This window comes from Sus scrofa, chromosome 13 (genome assembly GCF_000003025.6).
Source record: "Sus scrofa isolate TJ Tabasco breed Duroc chromosome 13, Sscrofa11.1, whole genome shotgun sequence".
Lineage (NCBI taxonomy): Eukaryota > Metazoa > Chordata > Mammalia > Artiodactyla > Suidae > Sus > Sus scrofa.
In genome coordinates this window covers 82,946,208-82,967,018 of record NC_010455.5, presented here as the reverse complement: position 1 = coordinate 82,967,018, position 20,811 = coordinate 82,946,208, and the positions used below count along the sequence as shown (strand labels likewise).

The following is a 20,811-nucleotide window of genomic DNA, read 5'->3' as shown; positions in this document are numbered from 1 at the left end:
AGAGCTTGGAGAAGATTTGTCTAATTGAGGTTTAAGGAGGAAAGTTCGATGAATAGTTGTCATCAGCAAAAGTAGGGCTTAATTAGGTTACTGTGGATTCTTCCCTTTTTGAAGAGTGTGTTGGGGGACCTCGTAGTCACTTTATCTCGGCAATTCTGCCTTTAACTTTTCCACCCACTCATGTGCCTGTAAAAATAATGTAAAATATACAATTAAAAAACCCAAAGTACTGCTAAAGCCCAGAAAATCAGACAAAATGATTATAGATGTGGGTTTTAACTTCTTGTTGATAACAGGATGTCCCTGTCCTGCCATGACCGCAACCTTGCAAAATGTTGAGGTTGGGTGTGGTGGGGGAGGACTGTAGGCCAGTTATTTCCTGAGGTAAAATGAAACTCTTCATTAGAAACTGAAAGTTAATTCCAACAACAATAGTGTGTTGATAGTAAGCTGTTGGGAAAATAGTAATAGTGTCAGTAACTAGAGAAAATGCGGGCAAGGAGAATGGAAGGAAGGGTCAGGTATCTGTGATACTGCCTTTAATCTTAGGATCTTCTTGGAATTCCCAGCATGGCGCAGCAGAAACGAACCCGACTAGGAACCATGAGGTTGCGGGTTCGATCCCTGGCCTCGCTCAGTGGGTTAAGGATCCAGTGTTGCTGTGAGCTGTGGTGTAGGTCACAGAGTCGGCTGGGATCCTGCATTGCTGTGGCTGTGGTGTATGCTGACAGCTGTAGCTCCGATTCATCCCCTAGCCTGGGAACCTCCATACGCCATAGGTGCAACCCTAAAAAGCAAAAAAAAAAAAAAAATAGGATCTTACAGCCATGGATAATGGGGGGGGGGGGGAGGATACGGAAGGCTGCTAATAGCCTCAATTTCTCAAGGGTATCACCTGAGAAAGGGGCACTGGAGGAGCTTCAAGGATGGGGGAACAAGTGGGATAGCCATCTCAGGGAGCAGATTGGCGCATCCATCGGGCCTGTCCATGGGGTGGCATCAATTGGTGTGGTCATTGTGGCTTTGTTTAGCAGTGTGTGTGGTTTGAGGAGGGGGATACTAAAGTAGAGCATCCTTGGAGTGGCACAGCCTGGGTTGCTCCTGTGGCACAAGTACAGTCCCTGGCCCAGGAGCTTCCACATGCCATAGGTGCAGCTAAAAGAAAAAATAAAAAGTAAAGCATCTTTTGGGAGCAAGAATCAGTGGTCATCTGCTTGATGTTAAAGTTACTGTGATGTTGGCCGCAATAGGATGAATAGGACCCTGAGCCAAGTGGCAGCCTTCAGAGAATGAGGAGTCATGCTCCAGGCAAGGTTCTTGGGTTTGCAAGGGCTTACTTAAGCACCACACCCACCTGCTCCCCGAAACTCAGGAGCTGGTTATTCGCACATTCCTGAACACCAGGATTGGAAAGGAGTCGGCAACTGACTTGACAGTTCTCAGTGTGCTCTGTGGTTTCTACCTCTCTGTGGCTTTGCTTTTCTCTTCTTAGCAGCTTCTTTCAATACCCTTTCTTTGTTATAACTTCTATTTTTTGTTTGTTTGTTTTGCAGCTTATGTAAGTTCCCAGGCTAGGGGCTGAATCGGAGCTGTAGCCACCGGCCTACGCCACAGCCACAGCAACGTAGGATCAGAGCCATGTCTACGACCTACACCACAGCTCACCACAATGCTAGATCCTTAACCCACTGAGCAAGGCCAGGGATTGAACCTGCATCCTCCTGGATACTAGTCGAGTTCATTACCATTGAGCCACAACAGAAACTCCCATAACTTCTATTTAATTGTCATTCTTTTCCTTATACTTTCTGCCTTTTCACAACTTGGGGATAAACACAACCTTCTTTCCCTTGGTTCCCTTGTCAGTTCCCTCGGAAGTGTTTCTTAGTTCAGATTTCCAGGGGAGGAAAGGAGGCAAACTGATTCAGTCACCTTGTTTTTTCAAGCTTCCAACAGACTTTGAGTCAGCTATGCTCACCCCTCACCAGTTGCAGTGGCGGCAGTGGGACCAGGACGTGAGACAGGCCCTGCTTTAGACCACGACTCAAGCCCTGAGAACCCCTTCCCCTGTGGCCAGCAAATACTGTGAATTTCCCCCCTAGTTCCGTAGTGACTGGCTCATCTGAGCTATAAACAGGTAAAGGGAGATAAAGCACGGTGTTGATGTGGACCTAAGCAAATGTGCGGGAAGCGACACACGTGCTGGCAGTAGATGTTCAGAGGCCGAGAGTGTTCATGGAAGGCTAGTACCGTGTCCTTCTGGTCCTGGTGGTGTGGAAGCCTGAGGACCTGCCACGAAAGCCATGTGCTGGCACAGAGCCAGCTTTGTTAGAGAAACCAACCATAAGATAAGTGGAGTGAAGGCCTCAGAGTTGGTTAAGGGTTAGGAAGGTTTATTTGCAGTAGAAGGAAATGTTAGGAAGGCATAATGAAAGGGTTATGAAGAAAGTCAGTAGTCATGGAAGGGTTTGGGTAACAATATCAATAAAGTAAAAATTGGGAGTTTTTGCTGTGGTGCAATGGGATCAGCAGTGTCTCTGCAGTGCCAGAACACAGGTTTGATCCCCAGCCCGGCACAGTGCGTTAAAGGATTCAGTGTTGCAGCACCTGTGGCATAGGTCACAACTGTGGCTCGGATCTGATCCCTGGCCTGGGAACCCCATAGGTCGCAGGGCAACCAAAAAAGAAAAAAAAAGCAATTGTAGCCGCAACTAACCTGTCAGTATGTGCCATGTCAATATGTCAATTCAGGCACTGTCCTAAATTCTTTTTTTTTTTTTGCTTTTTAGGGTCACACCCAAGACCTATGGAGGTTCCCAAGCCAGGGGTCAAGTGGGAGCTGCAGCTGCCGGCCTACACCACAGCCACAACCACATCAGATCTGAGCCATGCCTGTAACCTACACCACAGCTCACGGCAACGCCGGATCCTTAAGCCACTGAACGAGGCCAGGGATCAAACCTGCAACCTCATGGTTCCTAGTCAGATTCGTTTCCACTGCCTAAATTCTTAACATGCATTATCTCATGTAATCCTCAATAACTCAGCAAGGTAGAATGTACTCTAATCATCCCATTCTGAAGCTGAGGAACATGAAGTGCAGTATTAGGCCATCACTCGGGCAGCATCACAGAGCTAGCGAGTAGCTGAGCTGGTTTTAGGACTCCAGAGTCCAGGTTCTTAACCGCTCTGCCAACTGTTTCATGGTATAGAATAAACTCCTCTGGAATTCCCGTCGTGGTGCAGCGGAAACAAATCCAACTAGGAACCATGAGGTTGCAGGTTCGATCCCTGGCCTCGCTCAGTGGCTTAAGGATCTGGCGTTGCTGTGAGCTGTGGTGTAGGCTGGCAGCAACAACTCTGGTTAGATCCCTAGCCTGGGAACCTCCATATGCCTCAGGTTAGGCCCGAAAAAGACAAATAACTAACTAACTAAATAAATAAATAGAATAAACTCTTCTGCCAACTAGAATAAGTAAATGGAGCCAGAGGAACTTGGCTTAAGTTCTAGGTTGACAAGGACAAGAGGTAGGTGGCATTAACCATCCTGCAAGTCCTCAGTAGATTGGGCTGAGATTCCAGTGGGACAAGGACCTGCTAAGGCAGGTCGTCTGTGCCCCAGGCAGGAATCTGCGGGCTTTGCTCCGGCTGTCAAACAGAACTTTCCTGAGTCCTGCCGTTCCTAGTTGGTTGATGGTTCCGGGCGCTTACTTGATAGGATTGCAGTGATAGATTGGAGGTGAGGCTGGAGGCTTTCTGCCCTGGCAAGATGCTACCAGGCCCTTGAAAGGACCTTGCCATGTTTTTCCTACTTTGTCATCCCAAAGAGAGACAGACTCACTTGGACTAACAAATGCAGGGACTTTGTAACCTGTAAAGAAATTCTTAGGTTTCTATGCAATTTATAACCACTCAGATTGGCCTATTACTAATGGTAAATTGTGTTTATAGCTCTTTGTAAAGTGATTTCAGGCCATTTATATCAGGCTTTTAGGTGTTATATTGGAAAAAGTAATTTTTATGCAGAAAAAACTATACCACCAGTAACTAAGTAAACTGGCTAAGTCTGACCCATCTTTATTGTACAATATTAGACCACTTAGTGTAGACCCCAGCTTTACTGTATAAATCAGCTTTTACTGAGTGAATCTCCAAAAGATGTTAATAAATTTAAAAAATTATTAAGATGAACCCAATAGGAGGAAAATCATGGCTGTGATAAAGATAAGATGTCATGTAGAACTTGGTTAAGACATTAGGAAAAGTATTGTTTGTTCATGGATTCCACACATGCATATCAATCCCCTGTGGGGCCAGATGCCCTGCTAGACCCTGGAGACACACCAGGAGACCATGTGAGAGTTTCACCTGTGATGCTAACCGTGTAGCAGGAAAGATGGAGTTTCAACAGTCACACAAATATATGTGGTTGTCAACTATGGCACAAGATATGATGGGAAGTTACAGGGTTCCATAAACATGAATACCAAGGGACCTGATCTAGTCTCTGGCATTAGAAATTTCCCCAGAGGAAGCTGAGACACAATTTATTTATTTATTTGACTTTCCTAGGGCTGCACCCGCAGCATATGGAGATTCCCAGGCTAGGGGGTCTAATCAGAGCTATAGCCGCCAGCCTATGCCACAGCTCATGGCAATGCCAGATCTGAGCTGCATCTGTGACCTACAGCACAGGTCACGGCAACGCTGGAGCCTTCACCCGCAGCAAGGCCAGGGATCAAACCCACATCCTCATGGATACTAGTCAGGTTCACTAACTGCTGAAACATGACAGGAACTTCTGAACCACGGTTGAGAAAGGGAGTAGGATTAAGTGCGAGGAAGCATGGTAGAAAGTATTCCAGGTAAAGAAGTGATGTGTCAGGGCCTGAAGCTAGAAGCTGCTTCAGGGGACCATCGTTTTGATGTAGGTGTTTTGGAACTGTTTTCTTGTGAGATGGCAAGGGACCTTTGTTTCATCTTCATCTCCCAGAGTCATCTTGCATTTCTGGGCATGCAGAGATGAATACAAATTTCATCTCAGGAATACATAATTCCAGCTCAAAATTACGGCCTTTTAAAGACAAATGTTAGGAATTTGCTCATGGTACAATAAGGATCCAGCGCTGTCGCCGCTGTGGCGTGGGTTAGATTCCTGGCCAGGAATTTCCACTTGCCATGGGCATGGTCAAAAAAAACCCCCACAGATATTAGGCTGGGTCATTTCTGATATTAGGCAATAACACTATTTAAGCTAAGAAAAAGAGTTTAGTTTGAAAGTCTGACAGCATATTGGGTGTAAGTTACAGCACTGAAAACACATTTTTTTTTGCATTATAGCTTTTTTTTTTTTTTACCTTAAGTCTAACCTAGTACCCTCAAAAAGTCACCCTACATAACAAACAGTTTCACTGTGAATACTTACGGTTGAAGAAAAGGAGAAACATTAGCATTGCTTTTCATTTTCTTCATATATAAAGCTAAGCATTTCCTAATCTGTTATTCTGGGCTTCAGTCCCTTTTCTTGGTGTGGGTACAGAAAATCCAACTCCTCAGTCCAATATCTGTGACTCAGCTTTGCTTAAATCTTGTCAAAAAGTTATTTGCAGGAGTTCCTGCCGTGGCACAACGGGATTGACAGTGTCTCTGGAGTGGCAGGGACGAGGGTTCAGTCCCTGGCATGGGGCAGTGAGTTAAGGATCTGGTGTTGTGGTGGAGGTTGCAGTTCTGGCTCAGATTCAGTCTCTGGCCTGGGAACTCCATATAACGTGAGTGGCCGAAAAAAGAAAAAAAATTATTTGCATAGCTAACATAATTTAGGGGCTACCGTTTATGTGAAAACTATCTCTAAGCATTCATTTTTTCTAAACGTGGTTATGTTTTTATTATATGTAACATATCTTCAAGTCTATAGATATAATTCGGAGCAATAACAATATATTCTTACTATCTCTTACTTTAGGCTCCATTAAATGACCCCTGCGCATGTGCCTCTTTTATGGGTTTGAAGCCTTCCACCACTAAATACCACCTTGTACGAGCAATATTGGAGTCAATAGCTTTCAGGTACCAAAATCTGCCCTAAACTCCCCCATCTCCATCCAGCATTGCTGTGTCCTTTTATTAATATATAGTAAACTAATTTTAAATTTTTTTCTTTTTCTTTTTTTGCCTTTTTTTTGGTTGTTGTTTGTTTGTCTCTTGCCATTTGTTGGGCTGCTCCCGCGGCTCATGGAAGTTCCCAGGCTAGGGATCAAATCGGAGCTGTTGACGCCAGCCTACACTAGAGCCACAGCAACGCGGGATCCGAGCTGCGTCTGCGACCTACAGCTCACGGCAACGCCGGATCGTTAACCCACTGAGCAAGGCCAGGGATGGAACCCACAACCTCATGGTTCCTAGTCGGATTCGTTAACCACTGCGACACAACGGGAACTCCTCTTTTTTTGCTTTTTAGGGCCACCTTGTGGCATATGGAGGTTCCCAGGCTAGGGGTTGAATCGGAGCTATGGCTGCCAGCCTGCACCACAGGCATAGCAATGCCAGATCCAAGCCACATCTGTGACCTACACCACAGCTCACAGCAACGCTGGATCCTTAACCTGCTGATCAAGGCCAGGAATCAAACCTTCAACGCCATGGTTCCTAGTCAGATTCGTTTCCACTGTGCTACTATGGGAAAATTTAAATTTCTTAATTTTATTTATATCTTTAGTTTAATTCATACTGCATATGATGTAATCTGTTAATATTGCCAATTTCCTTAACATCTTTTCCCCCATATTTAAATGTACCAGTACCACTTAGCTTTGATATCTGCAAACTGAATGATTTTTAAAATAGCCAATTTCTTTCTTTTTTTTTTCAGGGTCGCACCTGCAGCATATGGAGGTTCCCAGGCTAGGGGTCCAATCTGAGCTACAGCTGCTGGCCTACACCAGAGTCACAGCAACGCAGGATCCAAGCCACGTCTGTGACCTACACCACAGCTCACGGCAACACCAGATCCTTGACCCAGCAAGCAAGGCCAGGGATTGAACCTGAGTCCTCATGGATGCCAGTCAGGTTCGTTAGCCACTGAGCCACAATGGGAACTCCTAAAATAGCCAATTTCTTAAGAATAAAAGATTCAGGAGTTCCCGTCGTGGCTCAGTGGTTAACGAATCCAACTAGGAACCATGAGGTTTCTGGTTCGATTCCTGGCCTTGCTCAGCGGGTTAAGGATCCGGCTTTGCCGTGAGCTGTGGTGTAGGTTGCAGACGCAGCTTGGATATGCATTGCTGTGGTTCTGGTGTAGGCTGGCGGCTACACCTCCAATTCGACCTCTAGCCTGGGAACTCCATATGCCGAGGGAGCGGCCCAAGCAATGGCAGAAAGACAAAAAAAAAAAAAAAAAAAAAAAAGAATAAAAGATTCAGGAGTTCCTTTCGTGGCTCAGTGGTTAACAAATCCGACTAGGAACCGCAAGGTTGTGGGTTCGATCCCTGGCCTTACGCATTGGGTTGAGGATATGGCATTGGCATGAGCTGTGGTGTCGGTCACAGATGCGGTTCAGATCCTGCATTGCTATGTCTGTGGCGTAGGCTGGTGGCTACAGCTCCAATTCGACCCCTAGCCTAGTAACTTCCAGATGCTGTGGGTGCGGCCCTAAAGAGACAAAAAATAAAAATTTTAAAAAATATATTCAAAATTTGGGCTTCAGAAGTTTTTGTATTCTTGGAGTTCTCCTGTGGTGCAGTGGGTTAAGCATCTGAGTTAAGGATCCAGTGTTGTTACTATAACGGCTCTGGGAACTTCTATGTGCCACAGGCACAGCCAAAAAATACAAAGTTTTTGTATTCTTATTCATGAAAGAGGATTCTAGCTAATACTGCTTCTATTATACTCTAAGATTAATACATCAAAATTATTCTTTATCCATGTTTCCTGTGGTGGTCTTTTTATTATGGGGCAGATGTAGCTTATTCAAATTAAGAATGAAGCTGTTTGGAGTTCCCGTCGTGGCGCAGTGGTTAACGAATCCAACTAGGAACCATGAGGTTGCGGGTTCGGTCCCTGCCCTTGCTCAGTGGGTTAACGATCCGGCGTTGCCGTGAGCTGTGGTGTAGGTTGCAGACGCGGCTCGGATCCCATGTTGCTGTGGCTCTGGCATAGGCGGGGGGGGCTACAGTTCCGATTCAACTCCTAGCCTGGGAACCTCCACATGCCGCGGGAGCGGCCCAAGAAATAGCAACAACAACAACAACAACAACAAAAAAAAAGAATGAAGCTGTCATGAATGGAAAAACTGGAACATTTGTAATGTTTAAAACAACATATTCTATGATTACAAAATCATGATTTCCTTCAATTGCAATTTATGGTATATCATCTTAATAGCTACCTAGGAATGGATATGTGCTTTAAATTTTTATTTGCAGGAATGGTAATAGATTAAATTTAGTCATTTTCTTTTGTATCAGGATGAAAAGCATAGAGCCCTGAGCCTCTTGTTTATTTGACCATCTGTTATTGACTTCCAATTAGCATAATGTGTTTCTTTAATATCTTTTGAATATTTTATAAGTAAATATCATATAAATAAAAGCACAGTTATTATTCTAAATTGGCAAAAATAGAGAACTATTATGATATGAATTGCCTCTCGATAGTTATCTTTTTTTTTTTACCTAGAAACAAGCAGTTATATGAGGTGATGCAGAAAGAGATCCATATTCCTATAACAAAAATCCGGTATGTAAACTTTGTTTCAAATAGATTAAATTAGAAATTAGACATAAGTAGTAATGCTACTAGTGTTTTCATCATTATGATTATTCAGGATTTGAAAAAGAAACGTATGCTTACCTTCTTTGCAACAAAATTCATGGTCATAGGAATTTGGAGAGGAAGGAAAGCTAATATTGCACTTGTGGGAGGATCTTAGCTCCCACATGTATTGTATAAAAATCTTTACTATCTCTTGAGAGTTCCCTGGTGGCTCAGCAGGTTAAGGGTCTGGCATTGTCAGTGCTGTGGTGTGGGTTTGATCCCTGGCCCAGGAATTCCCACATGCTGTGGGTATGGCAAAAAAAGCAAAACAAACAAAAAAAACAAACTTTAATGTCTCTTTTTTGGGTATGTGGCTATCATTTAAATGGGAGCATCAAATTTTTCATTGCTGGAATGTCCAAATTAATTGTTATATTAGATTAGTTCAATTGACCTATTTTGAATTAATCCCAGGACAAGCAGGGCAGGTGGGAAACTTGATGGCAGGAATAAGGAAAAATGTTTACAAATTACCTAGTAAGGTTCTCTATCTTCAAATCAATGCTAAGCGATATAATTTTGCGATTAAAAATTTGAAAATGTGTGGCTCTTTTAAAAAGAATTAATAATGGTGTTATGCTTTTGTTGCAGTAATTTATCTCCAGTATCTTGCTCCCCACAGGGCAGATGGAGGAGTTTGTAAGAACAGTTTTGTCATGCAGATGACTTCAGACCTGATCAATGAGACTATAGACAGACCTGTTCATGTTGATATGTCGTGCATTGGTGCAGCTTCTCTAGCGGGCCTTGCGGTTGGTATGTGTGGATTTTATAAAAACTAGAGCTGTCTTGCAAAACCATTTCTTACGGATAGTATGGCTCCTCCCAAATCACAAAATTATAGAGAGGGTCTAGAAAGCCTTGGTGTCCATTGCACTCCATACACATATGCATATGGCTCACAAAGTACTCCTGGGAACCTCTTCTCTTGGGGGGTCTGGTTCCTCTTCCATCCTTGCTGCTCTTCTTTAGTCACAAATATGAGGCCAGGAAAATTAATTCTCAGCTGCTCTGATCTTTAGCAAGGGAAAGTCTCTGGGTAAACTTTCTGATTAGGTAAGCTTCCCTCTAGCGTTAGAAGTCACTCCATTATTTTGTTTATTGAACATTTGCTGAGTCCCTGCGACATGACAGTCACTGCTGGGAGTAGAGTTAAATGACATAGTCCCTGCTAGGGGAGTCTCCAGTGGGAGCAGTCAGACAAGTCAACCAATTACTGTCAAGACTTTCACAGGGGACACAACATAGAGTTCAGGGTGTTTTTGTTTTTGTTTTTTCCTTCTTTTTAGAGCCCCATCCACAGTTTATGGAAGTTCCCGGGCTAGGGGTCAAATTGGAGCTGCCACTGCTGGCCTGTGCCACAGCCATAGCAATGTCAGCTCCCAGACACAGCTGCGACCTACACCACAGCTCACAGCAGCACCAGATCCGTTAACCCGATAAGTGAGGCCAGTGATTGAACCCACATCCTCGTGGATACTGGTCCAGTTCTTAACCCACTGAGTCATAACGGGAACTCCAGAGTTCAGTTTTGCAGGGATTAGCAGAGAAGCAGGTGAGGAGAGCATAGATCTGAGCTGTCTGATAGAGATGCAGCTGGTGTAGAGGTGCTGGCCCATTATGGTGCTGAGAGGGTGGGAGCAGGATGGGAGGCTGGAGAGGTACAGAGAGGTCCAGCTGTGGTGACCTCTCATGAAGAGGAGTCTAGACCTGATCTTAAATACATTGGAGAGCCACTGAAGGATTTGAAGCAGGAGAGGGACATGGATAGATCTCCTTTTGAACAGGTCACTTTGGCAATTAATGTTTTCACTCATTACTTGGGAGGGGTAACGAATGGATGTGAGGAGACCAATTATCTAGCTCCCTAGGAAGCAGCACGATGCTTGGGACACTGGGAGTATTTTTGTGTGTTCCCTTATGTAAGGGAGGAGTATTTGTACAAAACAGGATATCTTACTCTTGAGATATTATTTAGCAAATTAATGTTACAGATCCAAAAAGCATCAGATCTCGGTAAGTGCAACAAACTTTATTCTACTAAAAATCCATTAACTTTGAATAAAATTGAAGCAATCACTTTCATTTGTTCATTGATTGATGTTTGATTCATTCAGTAACTTGCCCTTAAATAATCCTTCCCATTTACAAATTTAAATTTCTTTGTATATTTCAACTCTTTTAACTTTAACATAGCTGCTTTTATTTTTAATAATGACACATGCCTAATCGAGCAAACTTAGAACTGTAACAAGGAAAATGTTTTCAAGTACTTAAACAACTCTTGAAAAATGAATAAATTAAACTTGGAGTTCCTGCTGTGGCGCAACAGGATCGGCAGTCTTGGGAGTGCTGGGTCACAGATTTGATCCCTGGCCCAGGACAGTGGGTTAAGGATCTGGCATTGCCTCAGCTGTGGCTTAGGTCACAGCTATGGCTAGAATCTAATCCCTGGCCTGGGAACTCCATATGATGAGGGGTGGCCAAAAATGAAAAAAAAAAAAAAGATTAACTTAAAATTATAGTAAGCTAAATGCTCATACACACTCTAATATTGTTTGTAAGATTATCAAATTCTTCTACACTTATCACCTTATAAAACTAAATATGTCAGATTCTCTTAAACATTTAATATACTTTCAATAACAAACACATGCAAGTTATTCTTACACATGCCACCGTAGCTTGAGTTGTATCTACTTCATTATATCTGTATTTAATTTCAAAACTTTTCCACACAAAGACACTTCACTAACTATAGAGAGGGGTTTTACCTTCTCAGAAAATCTGAAATTTCTGATTGGATTGCTTCTCTCTCAGAAATTTGAGACCTGAAAACTATGCAAATCCTCTGTATTTTCAAAATTCACTCAGAAACTGGGTCTATTCAATACATATTTAATAAACTGACTTTTAAATGTATATATGCTTTTAAGTGTAGATAATGAATTCTGGAAATAAGAATTTAAGAAGGTATTTATTTTCATGACTAGATTTATCTAATTGTAATATACTATCAAAAACTATTTTTATCTTTTAATAATTTCTATAAATTAGTATTTTTAAATATAGTCAGTCTAAAATGCTGACTTTGAAAGTAGAAAGTATGTGACCTGACATAAAATTTTAGAAGAAATTGTCAGCTTTATTAGTAAGAGAAAATGTGCTTTTTGAAGACTTGTCAAATATGTTAATGCCTCAAAGTAGATGAGATGTACTAAGTTTATTAAAAAGACATTGCTACAATTTCAGACTGCATATCATAGGATCACGGTAATAAATGTGTTTTCTTGCTCTTCTTCACCACAAATTACATGATTCCCTCCCTTCCCCCTTTTTAAGCCCAAACCCAAGGCCTATGGAGGTTCCCAGGCTGGGGGTCCAATCGGAGCTACAGCTGCTGGCCTGCGCCATAGCCACACCAGATCTGAGCTGGGTCTGTGACCTATACCACAGCTCACAGCAATGCCAGATCCCCAACCCACTGAGGGAGGCCAGGGATCAAACCCGCAACCTCATGGTTCCTAGTCGGATTCGCTTCTGCTGCGCCACGACGGGAACTCCTACATGATCCCCTTTGTAAAGAATAATATATGCCAGAACTACAATATTACCTCAAACTGGAATTTAAAAGCCTTGTATGAAATGCAATAGTTTGAAAAATAACTATTTATTACATTAATTCCCAACTTTGAATTTTATGCATATCCTAGGGAGTTGCTTCTTACCTCTAAGATACATGACAAAAATCTTAATTTACCTTTTTTTTTTAAATTATATAAAAAGAAGAGATACTATTTGTTACTTGGTTGGTTGGTTGGTTTTTCTTAATAGCAATTCATGAAATTAAATGACAGGATATACTTGTTCTAGAAATGATTTGGTGCCCCTGCACACAGACATAAAGCTGATAGGTAGAAACCAAAAGGTTTTTAAATACCTAATGTATTTATTCCCAGGGATAGTCAATGTAACAAAATTCAGAAGCAACAATATATTTTGAATTGTTTTAAAGTCATAACTGTTTACCTTTGCACCGGTTCATATAGATTTTGTAAATAAACTTTATGGACTTATTATTTGCTTTAAAACTTGAGAGTAAATTTTTTCATCTGTAGGGTTTTGGACTGACAAGGAGGAACTAAAGAAACTGAGGCAAAGTGATATTGTTTTCACGCCACAGAAGAAATGCCAAGAATATGAAATGAGCATGGGAAACTGGGTCAAAGCAGTAAAACGCTCCATGAATTGGTATAACAAGACATAACACTAATGGAAGGATGGAAACCACGGATGGCAGGTTGCTGTGATGTACAGATGAGACAAAGCTCAGGGACGACAATAACGACGATGACTGAGAGCAGATTTAAACTGAGCTTTGCAACCTGAGAGAAAAAGCACTGCTTTTTTGAAAACACAACAAAACAAAAAACCCCTCATTTAAAAAACAGCTAAACCTTGGTAAGATTGTAAGGCAACGATACCTCAGAACTTTTTTATCTTCTGTTTTGTAACAAATTCCAAAGGACCTTAGCCATTTCCAATCCTGTTTTAACAGTCACGGGTCCTCCTCCTTTTTATACTGGGACATTGTTTACTGTCTGAGTTAATAGTTCCAGGTCAGGCACCATTTGTGTTTTATTCCAAAATTATGTGATAAGTGTTTCCTTAATTCTTTAAAATTAGGTGGGCTATTCAAAATGCATATAACTAAAAAAGAAGGAATAACTGAGGAAATGTGGGATTTTGAAACATTAATGTTTTATATTTAAAGCCATACTTGTTCAATGTTCTATCCAAATATGAGCTCAGTGTCTCTTCTCAAATAGGCCCATTTGGTAGTCACTTCTTTCCTTTATTGGGCTTAAGGATGCTGCCTTAATTTTTCCTGGTTGGAGTTCCTGTCGTGGCACCTCCATATGCTGCGGGAGCGACCCAAAGAAATAGCAAAAAGACACACACACACACAAAAAAATTTTCCTTGTTTAACCAAAGTCTGAGCTTTTTTTTTTTTTTTTGGTCTTCTTAGGGCCACACCCGTGGCACATGGAAGTTCCCAGGCTAGGGGTCAACAAACAAATCTTTTTTGTTTGTTGAGATGCTAGTGTAAACATCTTTTGTTTTTATTTAAGTGCCTAACTGACAGCTTAATTTGAAGAAAGTGCCCAACATTATCAGTGACTTAAGCATTGCCTTCACTGGGGTATTTTCCTTGTCCAGGTATTTTTCTTTTTTCTTTCTTTTTGCTTTTTAGGGCTGCTCTTGTGACACATGGAAGTTCCCAGGCAAGGGGTCACATCAGAGCTGTAGCCACCGGCCCACACTGCAGCCACAGCAACGCCAGATCCAAGCTGTGTCTGCGACCTACACCATAGCTCATGGCAACGCTGGATCCTTAACCATGTGAGCGAGGCCAGGGATTGAACCTGCATCCTTATGGATGCTAGTCAGATTTGTTTCCACTGAGCCATGATGGGAACTCCTCAGGTATCTTTCTTACTTTGGTCCAATCTCCTCCTCTCTCTGAGATTCATGCAGAGGGGATACCTGATGGAGGCAATGAGTGTGTGTTCATGCTGGTGACCACTCCTTGGCTACTGAGCCAGAGACCCACAGAGAGGAGCTCAGAGAGGTCTACATTTTCAGACCCTCTTCCTGGAAACAAGACACGAGGAGTAAGAGTCGTGAGTAGCTTCAGGCCAGGGGTGAAACTGTCCTAAGACAAGTTGACCACCTCCCAACCTGTTCTCATGTTATTTGTCCCAGCCCTACTTGTGGGCTAGTTATCTTTTAGATTTGCAGCAGTAATGTATTTATTTCCCTCTTGGTCTGGCTTTATCACATAAAGTCCTACTGTTATAGACCTAGCTGTTAAATAATAATGTAATTAGCTGTTAGAGGGAGTTTTGCTGTTGCTATCGTATATGGTCATTTCAGGGACAGATAAAATAATAGATATTAGATTTGGAAATATTTTTGTTAAGTGGAGGTGTTTGGTTTACTGTCAGATGTCAGACCACCTTATTTGGATAATATCTTATTCTTTTCATTCTTTCTGTTTTTCATGCCCTTTTTACAAAGCTTAGTGGCCAATTAAAAGCTTTCTTATCTAAATCATATGAAAGCAGAGTTCTCATTGTAGCTCAGCGGAAACGAATCCGACTAGGAACCATGAGGTTGTGGGTTCAATTTTTGGTCTTGTTCAGTGGGTTAAGGATCCGGCATTGCCATGGGCTGTGGTGTAGGTCGCAGACGTGGCTCAGATCTGACCTTGCTGTGGCTCTGGCGTAGGCTGGCGGCTGCAGCTCCAATTGGACCCCTAGCCTGGGAACCTCCACATGCCACAGGTGTGGCCCTAAAAAGACAGGAGGAAGAAAAAATAAAATAAAATAAAATAAATCCTATGAAAGCTGCTCTGTTTTACTATTTCTTATAGATTCTGCTCCTCAGTGGGTATAATTTCTATAGGAAATAACTGTCTTGTTGTATTAGGATATACTAAATGGTAATATTAATACCTAAAAGTTTATTAGTTCATTCATTTTTCCACATTCTTCTTTCCCATCATAAAACCACAAAATAAAAGAGAAATATCTTTTAGCTAATGTGGGAAAATAACTTTGAATATCTTTCACTGGAATTTTGCATCTCCTCAGAAGTCAGTGGCTATTTTCTTCTGTTAGTCAAGAAGTTAATGTTTTATTTTTAATATTTCTGGATTTTTTAAAGTAACACAGTTTATTAAATCTTTTGTCAATTTTGACCTAAATCAGAAATGTGACCACATTTACTTTGTGGTTGTAGAAACGGTTGATTATCGAAATCATTTGAGCAAAAAAACAAAAAATTGTCCTGTCTTTCAAGTTTATTGTTCATGTGTATGCTAATAATTGAAGTTTAAAAAAACTTTGTGCTAATATTTCTCAGCATGTTTTATTTTCTCACTGTATATCTATCAAGTATCTTTAAGAGGTCCGTAGATAGGTTATCAAGGAGGAGAGTCTTCCTGCACAATCCTTCTTAAGTGGTACTAAATGATTTTATACTATGGACTTCCTGATTTTTAAATTTTTTTACATCCAGACATGACATGGTTTCTCAGCCTCAGCGTCATTGACACTTGAGAACAGATAACTCTTTGTTTTGAGGTACTCTGTGTTATAGAATGTTTAGCAGATCCCTGACCTCTGCTCACTAGCATCCTTCAACTTACGGTGGTCGAAAATGTCTCCAACAACAAGGACCTACTGTATAACACAGGGAACTATATTCAATATCCTGTAATAAACCAGCATGGGAAAAAAGTCTCCAAACATTGCCAAATGTCCCCTGGGAGGTAAAATCGCCCCCAGTAGAGACCACCGATACAGGCTGTTGGAAGAAAATTAAAGACTCAATGAATATAGAGTGTCTGTCATACTCCTTTTCTGTCTGCCTCATTTTCACCTTAGGAAATGGTTGTTAGCAAAAAGAAGTGGTGGTGGTATCTTAAAATAAATAGAGTTTCTACTTTGCTGGTTAATGAGGATTAAAAAAAATCTCATGTTGTAATTATCTTCTGTTATTTTTATCTACTCACCCCCATCCCCATGTCTGCATCCTCTGTGGTCTTAATGAGCAGGTTCATGACTTCTGTATAGGATTAATGCAGCCTGCAGATCATCTTGGATTTGATCTTCTTTGTTTCCTTTTCGTCTCTGAACAAAGGAGCTGATCATTCTTATATCTGCCTCTGTGCAAGCTTCCACCAAACTAGAAGTTCCCCGAAAGCAGAAACCATGTCTCCACAGAACTTAACTCTGTGCCTTCATATTTATGGGATGAATTTTTACTTTGTGTTTATATAAGTGCAACTTTTTTTGGATATACATTTTTTCCTGGATGTTATTTATGTTTATTGATAGAGGGCAGCTTATATTTGTTGCAGTAAAATAGGTTTTGCTGGATTTAGAAGGACAGCTTTGTTATCAGAGAATTCTCACACTATTTATTTTAAAATTCTTTGTATATTTGTATATTTGCATATCTGTTTGTGTAAAGATACACATCCATAAACACACATGTTAACTACAGTTTAACCAAAACCCTTCTCTTCAGAGGTTTTGTGTTTTGGACCACAGATGGCTAACAGATATGGCTAACAGATTGAATCTCAACACCAAACACTCTCAGGGTAGAGGGAGGAGACTTCAGAAGTAGCCCCTTCTGCTAGGCAATTATTCTAAGGACCAGTCTTAAATTAAAAATAATCTAGGCGATCCTGCTGTGGGATCAGCAGCGTCCTGGAAGTGCTGGGACGGGAGTTTGATCCCCCGCCTGGAACAGTGGGTTAAGGATCCAGCATTGCTGCAGCTGTGGCTTAGGTCTCGAGTACAGTTCACATCTGATCCTTGGCCAGAGAACTCTATATACCGGGTGGCCAAAAATGAAAATAAATAAATAAATGAATAATCTAGCTCAGGAGTTTGGCAAGAATTTTAAAATTCTTTGAGGGGAGACATAGCTGGACCCTGAGGTTCCTTAACTTCCAGTGATTCTAGATCATCCCAGAGATAGCCTAGAAGGTTTGAGTCTACCCCTAGAGGATTCTGAATCCTTTTGGAAATTTTATATCATGTTTCTCCATTAAAATTAAAAGCCCTAGACACACCCTGGACCTATCTGATCCCAGAGTCATCATCTTGAGTGCCCAAAGCCAGATCACCTGGTTCAAACTAGCCTAAATGCATAACCCCAGGAAAGTCAATAGACTATCAAGAATCATGTTGGGTTTTTTTTTCTCCAGGTTTGGATCCTCATAGCTATAAATATTTTGGCATCAGCATCTATTCTGAGTCACTGGCTATTTTGTCACCATATTCCCATGGGACTCTTGTCCCTAGAATGATGCAGGAATGATCTTGGGAATACAAACCATAGAGGCAGGAACCTGCAGAATCAGATGTTTCTGAAATTCTCTGTTAATTCTATTTCTAATGTCTTTCCTTCCACTTTGCATTAAATTTGGCTTATTGAAATGAAATAGCTATATCTGTAGAGATATCTCTATTATTTAGAAAATAAATAAGGTTTCCAATTTAAATGAGCCATATCTTTACAAGAAACTGCCAAACTGTTTTCTAGAGTAGCTGTACCATTTTACATTCCCACCAGCAACATATGAATGATCCAGTTTCTCTGCATTCTCACCAGCATTGATGTTATCCTCATTTTTCACTTTGGCCACTGTGATAAATGTATGGCTTTCTCATTGAGGATTTAGTTCGCTTTTCTTAATTAATAATGATGCTGATCTTTTCATGGGCTCTTTTGCCATCTGTTTATCCTCCAGTGACATGTTTGTCTGTTTGCTAATTGGGTTGTTTGCTAAATGAGCCATATCTTTAAAGAGTATCTTTTTTAAAAACTCTAAAAAAAGTCAGCCCAGTGACTTAAGTCATTAAGTAGCATTTTCGAATCCTTCTGGGCAAAATGTATATAGCATTTGAACATGATTTTGTAATGTACTGAGCAGAAGAGCTCTCGCATTCCTTCTGTACTCATTATATAGTGCAGGACGAATACTGGATAATAGCAAAAAAGTTTCAAAGATACTTTTACTTCAAACATTAAGCAAAGCGAACAAATATATGTTTTGTACATAGCTATCATAATGCCTCTGATACTTTTTATTTAAAATAACGTGATTTGTATAAATGTTTCAGAGTGATTCTGTGGAAAATTAATTCAAAAACTTAGTTTGTATAAGACAGCTGATGCAGATTCCAGTTTGTATGCATCAGAAAATTTATAATCTTATTTCTCTGATGTTCTTTACAAATTTCAGCTTTATTAAATAGTCACTGAGAAGCTCATAAATTATTGTTCAGATCTATAAACTCTAAGATGCAGAATAAAAGGAATATTTTTCATGTGTATGTGAATTTCCCCCTTTTTGTCTATTTTAACTTTTGGATTTGTTTTTGGATTTTACCTGGAAATTCTCATTTAATGCTATGTCCTGTTTTGGTTTGTGCACATTAAGAACATCACAGAGAAATAAGCCTATGTTAATTGCCATTGTAACTCTCAAGATAAATTTGGGTTTGTGTTTCCCTTTTAACTGGAATTTAAAAAATGAGGCTTAATATGTTTTGAGAAAGAAGGTTTTCTTCTGTCTCTTTAGATCCTGTTTAAGCATATTCTATATTCTACATTCTTGCACAAAGGAAATCACTAGAGAAAAGAGTTTAGTTGTTTTCAGTGGCAAGATGATATAATCTGCTGTGAAAATATATTGTATATTTAAATGTGTAGCAAATTTTTTAATAACTGGAGGAAACAATTTCAAACACTAATACGATGGAATTAACCTGGCAGTTGTTAAAAATCCGTTGTGAAAATTATCATTAAAATCATTTGGGAAATTTCAGTGAAACAGTGGATGATTGATCTAGTGATACAAATGGTGTATTAAAGCCATTTTGATGTAGTGTTTCTCTGTTTGTTGCTTCACATTTGCACACATGCATAGCGACATCTGATGATGGCGGTGGAAGATGCAGTCAGACAAACTGAATTCCATTCCCTGACCAAAATGGAGCCTATGGTTTATTTCTGGAGTAGGAATTTTGAAAGATGCTGAGCATTCAGTTATTAGAAGAAAGTAAGGGGTTTGGTTTTGATTTTTTGTCCCAAGTCATAATAGTTTAATGAGAAGGACAAGGAAGGAGGAGATATGTGGAACTGACTTTTGGAATTTATCTATGAATTGTATTAAGTATTACAAAATTATTGTTTTTATTATAGCTGATTTATAGTGTTGTGCTAATTTCTGCTGTACAGCACAGTGACCCAACCATATATATATTGTTGTGTGTATGTATACACATTACCGTTCTTTTTGTTTTTTGTGTTTTGGGGGGGGTTGGTCTTTTGGGGGCTACACCGGGCCATATGGAGGTTCCCAGACTTGGGGTCGAATCAGAGCCACAGCTGCCAGCCTACGCCACAGTCACAGCAACACCAGGTCTGAGCCACCTCTGCCACCCACACCACAGCTCACCCCAATGCCGGATCCTTAACCCACTGAGCGAGGCCAGAGATCAAATCCGCAACGTTATGGTTACTAGTCGGATTCATTTCCGCTGTGCCACGGCAGGAACCCCCACATTACCTTTCTTCCGGGAGCTCCCTTAGTGGCTCAGTGGTAATGAATCCGACTAGTAACCATAACGTTGCAGATTTGATCTCTGGCCTCGCTTAGTGGGTTAAGGATCCGGCATTGGGGTGAGCTGTGGTGTGGGTGGCAGAGGTGACTCAGACCTGGTGTTGCTGTGGCTGTGGTGTAGGCCGGCAGCTGTGGCTCCCATTCGAGCCCAAGCCTGGGAACCTCCATATGCCTCAGGTGCTGCCCTGAAAAAAAAAATAATAAAAAAAACCCCAAATATTTATCTTCCATCATGGTCTATCCCAAGAGACTGGATATGGTTCCCTGTGCTGTACAGTGGAACCTCATTGCTTATCCATTTTTTTTTTATTTTCCCACTGTACAGCAAAGGGATCAAGTTATCCTTACATGTATACATTACATTTTTTTCCCCACCCTTTGTTCTGTTGCAACATGAGTATCTAGACAAAGTTCTCAATGCTATTCAGCAGGATCTCCTTGTAAATCTATTCTAAGTTGTGTCTGATAAGCCCAAGCTCCCGATCCCTCCCACTCCCTTCCCCTCCCATCAGGCAGCCACAAGTCTTCTCCAAGTCCATGATTTTCTTTTCTGAGGAGATGTTCATTTGTGCTGGATATTAGATTCCAGTTATAAGTGATATCATATGGTATTTGTCTTTGTCTTTCTGGCTGATTTCACTCAGTATGAGATTCTCTAGTTCCATCCATGTTGCTGCAAATGGCATGATGTCATTCTTTTTTATGGCTGAGTAGTATTCCATTGTGTATATATACCACATCTTCCGAATCCAATCATCTGTCGATGGACATTTGGGTTGTTTCCATGTCCT

The 20,811-nt window shown here is 41.0% G+C and overlaps 1 protein-coding gene across 4 annotated transcripts in view; it reads left to right on the top strand.

Moving 5' to 3' along the window:
* The window catches only part of GK5 (glycerol kinase 5 (putative)), an 87,853-nt gene extending 68,571 nt beyond the window's left edge, over positions 1 to 19,282 (top strand). For all 4 annotated transcript variants that reach the window (XM_003483257.4, XM_021069569.1, XM_021069570.1 and 1 more), the window contains 4 exons: positions 5,963 to 6,066; positions 8,674 to 8,733; positions 9,434 to 9,567; positions 12,930 to 19,282. In XM_003483257.4, the coding sequence (XP_003483305.2) occupies positions 5,963 to 6,066; positions 8,674 to 8,733; positions 9,434 to 9,567; positions 12,930 to 13,078 (447 nt within the window). In that variant the 3' untranslated portion in view covers positions 13,079 to 19,282. The remainder of the gene's footprint in view (positions 1 to 5,962; positions 6,067 to 8,673; positions 8,734 to 9,433; positions 9,568 to 12,929) is intronic.